This window comes from Thalassophryne amazonica, chromosome 12 (genome assembly GCF_902500255.1).
Source record: "Thalassophryne amazonica chromosome 12, fThaAma1.1, whole genome shotgun sequence".
NCBI lineage: Eukaryota > Metazoa > Chordata > Actinopteri > Batrachoidiformes > Batrachoididae > Thalassophryne > Thalassophryne amazonica.
The window spans coordinates 75,149,971-75,163,094 of NC_047114.1; the positions used below are offsets into that span (position 1 = coordinate 75,149,971).

A 13,124-nucleotide genomic window follows, 5' to 3' on the forward strand; every position below is an offset into this window, starting at 1 on the left:
GCCCAGTAGAGAATGGCAGCCAGCTGTCACTCAGAAGGTTATATTGAGAAACAGGATATTGCCACCCTCAACACCTCTGGGAGAGAATGTTTGATTTGTTTTTTCAGTGTGTTTATTTGTCTGTGGATAGAAAAGTTTATCCAGTCATAAAAACTCATTTTTGGGGGGAAACGATGAAGCCTATATGTGGATTCTAGAAGAGTTTGTAAATTGTTCTTTTTTAATTTAATCCCCTAAATAAATCCTTATCACTTCATTGGTAGAATGTTCCATTAAAAGGAATGTTCATGTTTCACACAATGTGTCCATTTACCATTTATTTTGGGTCCAAGCGTTTCGCTCCATTGAATGACTTCACAACCTCTTCGTAAAAATACATTCATAATGTCAGGAACCTATCTGTAGCACATGGATTTTACATTGACTATGATGTATTTAGGTGTCATATAAAACAAATAATGAATGTTTTCCACTTATGCAATGGAACGACTACAGTGTTTACATCTGTTGAAAGATAGAATGTTCCATTCAGTGAGGCTAAGGCTTGTTGAATGGAATATTCCAACTTTCAACTTGTGCAAATATTATTACCACTAGCGCGTTGCCGTGGGGATCCAGAGGTTCTAGATTGGATAGTGTTTATAAAATTAGTAGCTGACATTTTTCAAGGGTGGTAATAATTTATGCTACATTTCTGTAATGATTTTAACTGTAAGTGCCAGAAAATTAAATGAGAAAGTTTTGTGAATAATTGTATTTATTATTTGGCACATTTAGTTGATGTCATGTTTTACAACTGGCAAGGTTTAGATATTCATTTGTTCAGAGCTTGTGTGATTACCAGGGACTGATTAATGGTCATATCAACATCCATTGTTCACTGTTGTTACTTAATGTCCCTAATTTATCTAATTTAAGTATGAGGTACGCCTCATAGTAAAACCGGTACAAGTCAACAGCAGTTCAAATTACAGCCTCCAAAATTACCTTAACATAAATCAGCAAATCTCTGAAACAGGTACAATAAAAACAACACATTGTACTCCTCAGGAAGGGACCATTTATTGCAGGACAGATGTTTTACGTATACTGCATTGGTTTTATAGTTTCTTAATTGGTAAATGTCTGTGTAAATAAGGTTTTACTAAATTAGCATCTACCATTTGTTTCACTCTGCTTTTGGACTGACGTGTGCACAGTGCATGTGAATCTCACATTTAAAATGCTTTTACTGTTGTGATATTTTGGGGCAGGAAATGTTACCATCTGATGTAACATCGTGTTTTTTGGTTTTGTTGTTACGTCTGGAACTTGGTGTTCAGTGGTTATTTTGTGTATGTGTCCTTATTATAAGAACTTGAAAAAAAAAAACACCAATTGAACACCAGTAAAAATGTATAGGCAGTAAAGAAGAAATGTGAGGCTTTTTTTCCTTGCTTCATAACGGAAATAAAAAAAAAAAATAAAAACTAGGTGTGATGCCACTATGACATAAAGTATGACCTGAGAGAGATGGATCAGGGCTGTTAATTTTGTCGATTTGTTGCCAAAAAACCATGAAAGACAGGGAAAATAATCTTCTTTCATGCCGCAGTACAACTAATCATTCTCATTCGTCATTCATTAAATTCAGCCACTTTCTGAATGCAAACATCTTCATCTTTATATCTCTCTGTTTGATTGTTCTAAATGATTACAGTTATATTACGTGCATATGAAATGAAGAAATCCATGTTACTTTTCTACATAGTTAACTTTAGGTATCCAGTCATACAATGGGATTTTTCCAAAGTTAGGTTTTATAATCTATATATTAAAAGCCAAGTGTGTGTACATGTAGGTATACATGTGTGTGTATGGCTTCGGTCATGGAGAAACTGGGGAGAGCTGACATTTGTCGTTTGGAATGTTTATGTATTTTGGGTCAAGGATGAATGCCGCGAAAATAGAAAGTTGATAGGACTAATATTTTTGGAGACACTACGGATATTAGCTAACAAAAGTGAAACAATGGACGTTGATAATTACATTCTGGACTCACACACCATTCCAGCAGGGGCTGGTAAATCATCTCTATATTCAAGTGGCGTCTGTGTACATATGCGTGTGTGTACCTTCCATCATGGAAAAACTGGTGGGAACTGACATTTGCCGTTTGCTATGTTTATATATTTTGGGTCAAGGATGAACATTGTGAAAATGGGAAGTTGATAGAACCTCTGTGTACATGTGTCCGCATGTGTGTGTGTGTGTGTGTGTGTGTGTGTGTGTGTGTGTGTGTGTGTGTGTGTGTGTGTGTGTGTGTGTGTGTGTGTGTGTGTGTGTGTGTGTGTGTGTGTGTGTGTGTGTGTGTGTGGCTTTGAACACAGAGAAAGTGGGGAGAGCTGACATTTTCCATTTGGTATGCTTATGTATTTTGGGTCAAGGATGAACACCAAAATGGAACTAATATTTTTGGAGAAAATATAGATATTACATAACAACAGTGATCAATGGACATTGATAATTACATTCTGGACTCACACATAATTTATTACCACCCTTGAAAAATGACAGGGACCTATTTTATAAACACTACCCAATCTAGAGCCCGTGGATCCCCACGGTCAATGTGCTAGTGGGTTTACAATGATTGATGCTTCGACTTCTTAGTTTTGATGGAGGAAAAACATATTCTGCAAATGCCAGTGTGAGAAAACACTGCTGAGGAATTAAAAAAAAGAAAAAGTGCATGTGAAAAACAGACACTACTGACAAATTAGAGGTGCTTTTTCATTTTTTGTAGGCACATAAAATCATGTTTGGTCATAAACATTATAAAGTATTTTGTGGTGCTAATGACTTTAGCTGTGGCCAAAGCAATTTATAACTTTAGAGCTTGCAAATATTTGTTATGGACCCACTTTCCTCCCACTCTTTCTCTTTCACTCTTGTTTTATTGTTAATATTCAAGCCTGAATTACGCATACAACAGTGGAGACTTTTTGACACTTAAACCCTGATATCTGCTGTGACACTTACTGATGACTCAGTTGCTTTAATTTCCACATATAAACTAGTATGAGATTAGTAGAGAAGCTTGAATCTTCGACTGGACTGGGTTGCTTGACGTGAGGACGTTTCGCTTCAAATCACAGAAGCTTCCTCAGCTAAAATTCTTGCTCTGGTAGTCTGACTTCTGTCTTGACTCTTGTAGAGAAGAATAAACCAGAAGCCAACGAAAGCTGGAGTTTTTAACCTAACCAGACCCCTCCACCGAGAGGCTGACTGCTATAGGCTAGTGACTAAACAATAGCTCTAATTAGCACCTATTGTGCTCTAGTTAGCACTCTCCTAATGATGGGATGGAAGCCTCCCCTGATGGCTCCCTTGACGACTCTCCTGATGACGTGAATTACTCATTACCATGAACAAAAGAATGAAACTGCTTTGACCTGAGTACCCCATTGTAAAAAGGGGACAAAGCGTGTCTGAGACCCGCCCCCGGTTAAGGCTGGATTATTTTAGTGCAATTCCCGTCTCCTTCAAATATGGCTAGGTCCATACGTATTTGGACAAGCGTACATTCTTTGATCTGGACAACACTACAAGAGTTGAAATTCAAGTCAACATATGTTTGTGGGGTAGACTTTCACTTTTAATTGACTGGATTAATATAAATGTCGCCTGAACAATTTACAAATTACATCCATTTTTTTATATACAGTTCCTCCATCTACAGAGCCTGTATGTAAATGGACACATTTTATACGGAATATTTTCAATACAAGTCATCACTTTTGCAGCTAGTGTTCTTCTGACAGTTCGGGGAATGGATATGTGAACATTTGCAAATCACTGCGTATGTCTTCAAGTTTAATTACATTAATCAGTGTGGTAAATTAGTGAATGATAATGAGTGAAACTGTTTTTTGTTCTGGAGTTTCACTCATGGTTTCATTTATAAACACAACTAATTCCAGACAGTTTATCAACGTTAACGGCAATTCAGTAATTTTTACAAAGTGAAAATATTGCACATATCTTTTAAAGTTACACGCTAATTCTGAAGGTTTGAGCATTAACAGACACGCACAAAAAGGCATTATGGGAAATTATATTTTCTGAGTTTTCATCTGATCACTCCCCCCCCCACAAAAAATACATAGAACAACACTGCCATCTACTGGATGGGAGTGTGAATAGCAACCTACATATTTGTGAACCTCTGAGCAGTTTTGCACTCAGAATGTCTCAGTATTGCGTAACTGAGCAAAACGATGAATGCGTGTGATTGGTGATCCACAAATCGCACTTCACAAACAGAATTTCCAGTTTTGCAAATGCCTTTTTTTACACATAAAAACATGATAAATACACATTTATTTGTAAAAAACAACATACAAGTTACAAATCGGAACTTTGTGTTTGTGGATTGCAAAACACGTGTGCAAATCAAGGATCATTTGAAGATCACCCTCTGTGCATTTTCAGGTATTAATGAGACAAATTTAACTCCATATAAATGTGTCTGGAGTGGGCAGATCTCAAAAACAGAGTTACCGGGTAAGACAGAGACTCGTGAGGGTTGCACAGTCACTCACTTTTGTGAACTCCCTACCCAAGACAGATTTACTTTACTATACCAGACACTTTGTATTTATTAATGAATTGTGTCAGTTTTAATAAAAGGGGTTTAACATAATATTGCACAAACCATTTAAGAATTACTGCCATTTTCACATAGTCCATCTGTTTTCAGAGCCCATAAGTAATTGGACAAACTAAATTTAATAATACATGTAATACAAACAGTATGGTACTGTATGATAGGCTTCTGTGGCAGTGATTGGGGAAACTCTATACTGTACAATTTTTGTGTGGTTGTGCCACCAGCAACAGCTTCATAGTCATTTTACCAGAGAAAGGATTTTCACACAAGAAAAGAAATGAAACCTACATCTGGGTCTCTTATGTGCTTTCTGGCAATCTGTAACTGAGATTTCACATCTTCTAAAATGCTTCTCTGTGCCACTCCACCATGATGCCATATTACTGGGAATGGAACAGTCAAAGTTGCACTTTCCAATCACAGCCACAAAAACCAATTTATTCTGAGTTGTAGGTGTCTTTGTGGCTTCCCTCACTTGTCAGTATTTAAGAACTGCCTACTTGAGAGAGATTTACTCTACAATACCCAACTCAGTCTGACAAGTTTTTTTGTGCTCCCATCACGAAATGAATCACATTTTTGTAATGTTATTTTTTTTATTTTGCTATTACTAACCATAACCCCCCGACCACTGTGCATCACTTTTCATTTTGTGCTCCCGTGATGGAATGTATTCGAATGAATACGTGCTCCTGTTACAGAAATGTGGCACTTTTTGTGACAATATCACGAACCGACAGATTAATGTATATTTCGTGATGCTGAATCACGAAATGTCATGAGATATGGTACACAATACGATACTGTTTATATTTTTTTATGACTAGTGTAAAAGAAGTCCAAGACCTATTCAGAGACTTAGAAATGTTTGTGCTTCACCCCCTTGACTTACTAAAAGAAAACCGGCTGTAAAAGCGATGATTTGTATTTACACTAATCTTTATATGATTTTGTCTAATTGCTTATGGCCTCTGAAGACCAGAAGATCCTCGGTTCAAATCCCAAGCTGACTGGAAAATCACTAAGGGCCCTTGGACAAGGTCTTTAATCCCCTATTGCTCCCGGTGTGTAGTAAGCGCCTTGTATGGCAGCACCCTCACATCGGGGTGAATGTGAAGGATTATTGTAAAGCGCTTTGAGCGTCTGATGCAGATGGAAAAGCGCTTTATAAATGCAGTCCATTTACCTCCATTACGGTGGGTGTACAAGAGCAAGATTACAAAAATTATACCATAGTCCAAATACTTATGGACCTGATTGTCCATACAAAATTCTGATATTTGTGCCATTTTCAGTTTTCTATATCATTTTTACAGCAGCACTCGCAGCATTACCAGAACCGTGATCATGTTACCCACTGAATATCTCTCATTCCAGACTGAAAGATTCATCGTCACATAATGGGAAAAAATTGCTTCAGTACCACGCTGAGCTTTCTGCCTGGCAGAACCCTCTGATAGTCTCTCATAAATGAAGCAAAGCACTTTTCATTCCAGCTCGTGCTACATCTGCATGCAGCGATACGTCACACCTCATTACGCTGCATTTAGGAAATATTTAAAACCTGCTGCACAAAGAAGAGCCACAAAATGTCTTGTCATAGACTTTTTTTTTACACATTTATCCAGTGTATTCTTCTGTTTCACTCCAAGCAGCCACCTCACTGTCACTTATCAATTATATAGACATATTGATTCACAAGCAGGCTGCAGATTCTTCAGTCGTTAAAGCAGCTGAGATGTCATCATTCTGTACCGGATTCCAGTTAGTTCTCCTTTGATTGATAATTTGGTGAACAAGGTGGTGAAAAAAAAAAAAACAATCCCCGCCTCCTCTTACCACGGGAGGTCTACTCCATCACCGGAGGAAAACAGTTTCATCGACAAGCTCCACCTCATTCTCCATCCGACTGTGGAGAGCGTGTAGAGAGGCAACAAGCTTCATATTCCTTTCTGCAGCTTCCAAGTCACCAGACTAAAAAAGCATCTGTTCACTGTGTGGAAAAAGGGAGGAGTTGGTTTCTGGGCAGTTTCTGCACACAAAGACCAAAAAAAACAACAACAAAAAAAACAAAATTCTGCAAGTACTGTCTGCCACTGGGAGATGGAGGCGTGAAAGATCTGAGCAACAGGGGTAAGCCTCTCTGGATTTTCAAAGTGTTTGCCTCCGGGAGTGAAGCCGCCGCTTACGTCTGCAATTATCACATCCATTTATCTATTGATGAAGGAGCAGTGACGGTTTACGCCTGATGGTTTTTGTTAATGGTGTGATTTGGCTGCTTTTTCTCATAAAGGAATCATTATGTAGATCCGTTTAACCTCCTCCTCCTCCACCAATCCCCCAACTCCCAGGAGCACAGATTCTTTGTGTATATGTGTATGGCAAAGAGAGCGGAACACGTGAGGACTCGAACTGCTGTTGCCAGAAATCTGAAGATGGTTGTGGAGAAAGTCACTGCGTGCAAAACTGGGAGGACCACAGCCCGGTTTTAAGGAACTGACTTTGGGGGAAAAAAAGTCAAGAGCAATTATGGTGAAAGTACCCACAGCCGAGTCAGTGGCCCTCGGGCCACACAAGCAATACGATGCCCCAGAGACTTTGGGAAGGACTAACACCAGCTCACGCAAATTGTCATGGAAACAGATCTCAGTGTCCTTTATAATGAAGACCAAAATCCACGGCTTGAAGTTTGTCTTCTCTCCAGACAAAACCAAAATCCAGCGAGTCATCTGGATCTTGGCCTTCTTCGCTTGCGTCGGGCTCCTCATCACCTGGTCTTGGAATCGCATCCTCTACCTGATGTCCTACCCAGCTGTCACTAAGGTCAACATGGTGTGGTCTCATAACTTGTCCTTCCCGGCTGTTACTTTCTGCAATAAAAACATGTTCCGCGTTTCCACCCTAACTAAGGACGACCTGTATCACAGCGGTTACTGGATGGACCTCATGTACCCCAATCACACCGTGATGGAAAAGAGCCTGGCCATCCTCAGGAACAGCCACAAACCGGGTCTCCTGAGCCTTCTTGATTTTAACAACTACACCCCACCCCCTGAAACCAGAGTCAACACCACCGAGATGATGGGTCGCCTCAGCCACCAGCTGGAGGACATGCTGTTGGAGTGCAGGTTTCGCGGGGAAAACTGCACCTACAAAAACTTCAGCACTGTATGTACAGAAAACAAAAATGCGGTGTTTGTCAGGTGTGAATATGAACGTTGTTTTCGAGGTACATCAATAATTCATGTAAGTGACGCTGTTCCCTCCTACAGGCTTTTCTCGAGGCTGGTTTTGCAATCTCAAAGCTACAAACAAACCTCTTCAGTATCTTTTTCCTTCCAGATGTGACAGCTTTTACCTTATTAATGTCAACGCCTTCAAAAAGTCACTAGAGAAATAGTTGTTGCTGTCATGTTGTGGTTGAAAATTAATGTCATGTCATCATCAGTAACTCCAGTACCCACTGTGGAGTTTGGAAGTTTAGAGTTGCCAGTTGTTTATGGTGGTGTTGTTTTTTTCTCTCTCTCTCTCTCTTTGAAATCTGAGGCAACAATAGTAAAGGAGAAAAACTTGAACATTAATAATTGAAACGTTATAAATCAGTACAAATTAAAAATTTTGTATGCCCAATTAAACTTCTCAATGATGTGTAAAGTAGACACCTCTGTTTTCAAAACTGGGCTGTTTTTTCATTTAAACAACACCAGAGATAAACACTATAATCTATTGTAGATAACAGAGTGATCTGTGGTACCAGTTCATGTATAATTAACTGCAGAATGCTGCAACCAAACACAAATTACACTGTGCATGATGCATTAACATGGGAATAGCACTTTAATATAAAACACCAATTTTCAGATACATGAGAAAATCAAAGCAATTATGTTTTTTTTTTGTTGTTGTTTGGTTTCAGTTTGCATGTTCTCCCCGTGTTTGTGTGGGTTCCCTCCGGGTGCTCCAGCTTCCTCCCACATCCAAAGACATACAAGTTAGGTGAACTGGAAACTTTAAAGTGTCCGGCATCCTCTCCAGGGTGTACCTCACCTCATGCAAAATGGATGGATGGAAGTTTCTTTTATTTTTTCATTAAATAGCAGCCATTTCAGAAAAGATAAATCGAGTATGAATGCAGAAGGGTTTAATATTTCTGCAATAAAAACAAAGAAAAAACACGTGTTGACTTTAATTTAGAAAATTAGTTCAGAATATTTCCCAGTGAATACTGGCGTACCTCAGGGAGGTCTTCTCAGTCTTACAACTATTCAGTGCTTTGCATGGACTGGGTGTTGGGTGGGGTTATGTAAGCCAGCAAGCCCTTAGGAGCATTTGTTGCTGAGGAACAGTTCACTGATTTTGAACTCTTGGACGATGTTATGATCTTTGCATAATCAATGAATACTGTGGTTGCAGCACATGAGAAGTTCAGTAAGGAGTTGTCTCAGTTTGTAATTGTCCAGGATCAAGACTAAGATGCAGGCTTTCAGTGATTTCCTGAATTCACTCAACAGAAGTGTACCTGTATGAGGTGAAAGTACTGAACTTGTAGAGGCATTCACTTATCTCAGCAGTGACAATCAGGTCTATGAGTCATTAAATCTTTGAGATCAAGAGATACCTAGGAAGTGCTTGTGGAGTCATGGGGTCAATGGATAGAGGTGTTTGACAAGTCTGCAACCTTTGAAGCAGAATGAAGGTCTAAGTCTTTAGGGTCCTGGTGCCTCCTGGTTGTGAAATTCGGAAGGTAACAAGACACCTAAAACCTAAAACAGGAACTAGATATCTTTGGTACAAACTATTTTTGGAGGATCTTTGGGTACTGCTGGAATTAGTTTGTGTCAAATCAATCAATCAATCAGTTTTATTTATATAGCGCCAAATCACGTAAGAAGAAGAATTTTAAATTCTATTCTAGAATTAACAGGAAGCCAATGAAGAGAGGCCAATATGGGTGAAATATGCTCTCTCCTTCTAGTCCCTGTTAGTACTCTAGCTGCAGCATTTTGAATTAACTGAAGGATTTTCAGGGAACTTTTAGGACAACCTGATAATAATGAATTACAATAGTCCAGCCTAGAGGAAATAAATGCATGAATTAGTTTTTCAGCATCACTCTGAGACAAGACCTTTCTAATTTTAGAGATATTGCGTAAATGCAAAAAAGCAGTCCAACATATTTGTTTAATATGCGCTTTGAATGACATATCCTGATCAAAAATAACTCCAAGATTTCTCACAGTATTACTAGAGGTCAGGGTAATGCCATCCAGAGTAAGGATCTGGTTAGACACCATGTTTCTAAGATTTGTGGGGCCAAGTACAATAACTTCAGTTTTATCTGAGTTTAAAAACAGGAAATTAGAGGTCATCTGTGTCTTTATGTCTGTAAGACAATCCTGCAGTTTAGCTAATTGGTGTGTGTCCTCTGGCTTCATGGATAGATAAAGCTGGGTATCATCTGCGTAACAATGAAAAATTTAAGCAATGCCGTCTAATAATACTGCCTAAGGGAAGCATGTATAAAGTGAATAAAATTGGTCCTAGCACAGAACCTTGTGGAACTCCATAATTAACCTTAGTCTGTGAAGAAGATTCCCCATTTACATGAACAAATTGTAATCTATTAGATAAATATGATTCAAACCACCGCAGCGCAGTGCCTTTAATACCTATGACATGCTCTAATCTCTGTAATAAAATTTTATGGTCAACAGTATCAAAAGCAGCACTGAGGTCTAACAGAACAAGCACAGAGATGAGTCCACTGTCTGAGGCCATAAGAAGATCATTTGTAACCTTCACTAATGCTGTTTCTGTACTATGATGATGATTTAATGAAGATTTACTGAGGGAGACTCAGAAAAGACATCACTTACACAGCAAGTTAATGTTAGCTATGACATTTGGCCATATAGCTTATTTATCTGTGCATCCATCATGCAGATTCCCCAGTTTTGAGGACCCCAGTGGCTGGAGAAGGCCAAAGGGACAGCCAGTGGCAATTCTAGAGTCTGTTTCTCCAAGCCAAAGTTCACAGGGGGCTTCTCCAACCAGCATTCATCACCATGACAAGTGTAGTCCTTTATCATCAGTCATGTCTTTACTGCTATCTTTTTGTAATAGTAACCACTAAATGCTCCAGCAGTAGTATAAGTCAAACTACTCAAAAAAGAGTAAGTTCAAAAAATGTGGAGGCCAAAGGATTTTCAGGCTTGTCTGTGAAAGAAAGAATCAAAACATTGACCATTTGTCAAATAACAGTTTTTTTAATACGAAGCTTCAGACACTGTGCCAACTAGGGTGTTCTGATTGGAACAGTATAAAGTGTGGCTTTCTGAGTTCTGCTTTTATCCACATGTCAGGGCAGGGGGCATGTGTCTAAAAAATGCATCTGTTCAAACATAAACACAGAGTCAATTAAAAGAAACAGGTTGTTAAAACAAAGTCCCAATGAAGACTGAATGATTGTCCTTCTATCTCCAAGAATGAGAGGGCTGTGATGATCAAAGAATCCCTTTCATCCAAAAGAATGTCTTTTCATCATGGCGTGGATCAGGAGTCACTTGGAGGTCGTAAAACAATGTCCCACTGTGACTCTATTTAAGACAGTACTTTTCCTTGCATTGTGATTGATCAGAGTTTTGCAGTGTCACTCAGAGGGCATTTGTGTGATAAGGCAGCCTCAAGGGATCGTGTTTATCAGATGTGCCACAACAAGGCTGCTTATCGGGTATCTTTCACACTAAGCATGTCTTTAACATTTAACTAACAGAAAGGTTACAGGCGGTCGAACAGAACATTTAGTTAGAAAACAGAACATTTACTTAAAGGGGATAGAGAATCAAAATCATCTTTTTCATGTTTTTGGTGTTAGTTCAGTCTCCCCGCTGTGGGGAAAACACACGAAGTGCCAGCAAGTTTCAGAACCTCTGTTTCAAGTAATTCTCCTTTTTTGAATTGCCGCCAGAAAATAGGCCAATTCGTGTTTGAGGGAAACATTGCATCACATTTTGATCAATAGCCCCCCCCACACACACACACACACCCACACCTACCCCCTTTCACACACGCCCTTTCGAAATTAATTATTCATAACGTTGTGCACACCCATTCCTACCACTGGAAGAGGAGCAATGGCGAGCTACAGGTGTGCCTTCCCAGACTGTCATAGCGGACTACGATCTTTCCATATTCTTCCCACGGAAAGCAATGTACGCGATCACTGGCTTTTATTCATTTTTAACCGCATCCCCAGGACATACAACCGCCAACTATTTCTTTGCTCTGCGCATTTCACGGAGGACTGTTTCACAAACCTTGCTCAATTTCGAGCTGGCTTCAGTCGGCATTTAATACCCAGTAGAGGGTCAGTTCCGACTTTGCGACAAAATCAACCCCAGCAATCAGTACAGCCTGTAAGTATCACATTTTCTTTTGTTTTAAATTTGTGTTGCGCTATATTCCTGTTGTAAGAATTGCACGTTAGAATGGCACATTAGCTCTGGTTTCTTCCTCTAAAGGGAATGAGCTAACCTCTTAGCAGCTAGCTATTTGCATTATTATGCTGGCAGCAAGTAAGCCTGCAAAGGGCAGCTTGCTTATTTCAATGCATAACCTTTGGAAGTCACAGTAACCGAAGTAAAACAAAACGAATGAAGTTTCGCAGATTTTTTTTTAGTCCAATTTTGCATGTTTTGTTTGTTTGTTTGTTTGTTTGTTTGTTTGTTTGTTTGTTTTACGTCCTCATCAAGCAGCCGGTCGCGGCGCCGCGAAGGGAGAGCACGCGCATTGTGTTCTGCATGTGTCTGTTTATAAGAACCTTCTCGCCCAGAAGAAAAAAGAGCACCAACAACTACCAGTGATGCCAGTAACGGCACTGAGCTTTACAAAGACATTTTTATGCTTTTTTTTCTCCGAGCCGCTCCGCATCTGCTGTTAAAAACAGCTGATCCTCCACGCTTTCTTTTCAGTGAGAGCAAGGGCAGCCAATCAAACAACGGCAACCGATCAGCGCCAACACCTATGTGGATTTCATAATGAGGTTGCCAAATAAGCTCCGAAACTGTTGTGTGTTGGGGGGTGTGGCTGGATATTTTGGTGTTCTTTTCTTTTCTTTGCTCTTCAGGTGGCATGGAAACTGATTTGTCTGTGGAGAAGGTGCTGGCTGAAGAGTCCTCACCCTCATCAACATCATGTGTAGCACCTGTGACTGGTGCTCACATGCAACCTTAAAGACTTTCAGCTGAAGCAGATAATTGGATGGCGTTCTGGATTTAAGTCATGTGTGATTCAAGCAGAACTGCCGGGAACTCGACCTTGTGATGTTCGTTTGTGAGACGCTGAGGACCGCGCCTGGGTTTGACACATCGAGCCCGTGAAGCAAGGAAGGGTGAGGACACATGCTGTCAGCACACATCAAAGGTGATTAAGTGTTTGACTAATTGTTGATAGTAACTTGGTGTTTTGTTACACA

General features: G+C 39.6%; 1 protein-coding gene across 5 annotated transcripts in view; it reads left to right on the top strand.

Moving 5' to 3' along the window:
* Positions 1 to 13,124, top strand: part of asic1c (acid-sensing (proton-gated) ion channel 1c) — a 337,041-nt gene that overhangs the window by 275,168 nt on the left and 48,749 nt on the right. Inside the window, exon 1 of one of the 5 annotated variants that reach the window (XM_034182367.1) lies at positions 6,567 to 7,819. The exons of 2 other annotated variants lie outside the window; for them this stretch is intronic. In XM_034182367.1, coding sequence (XP_034038258.1) covers positions 7,181 to 7,819 — 639 coding nt within the window. In that variant the 5' untranslated portion in view covers positions 6,567 to 7,180. Of the gene's footprint in view, positions 1 to 6,566; positions 7,820 to 13,124 lie in introns of those variants that run through there. 2 more of the 5 variants (XM_034182366.1, XM_034182368.1) reach the window with 2 other exon arrangements.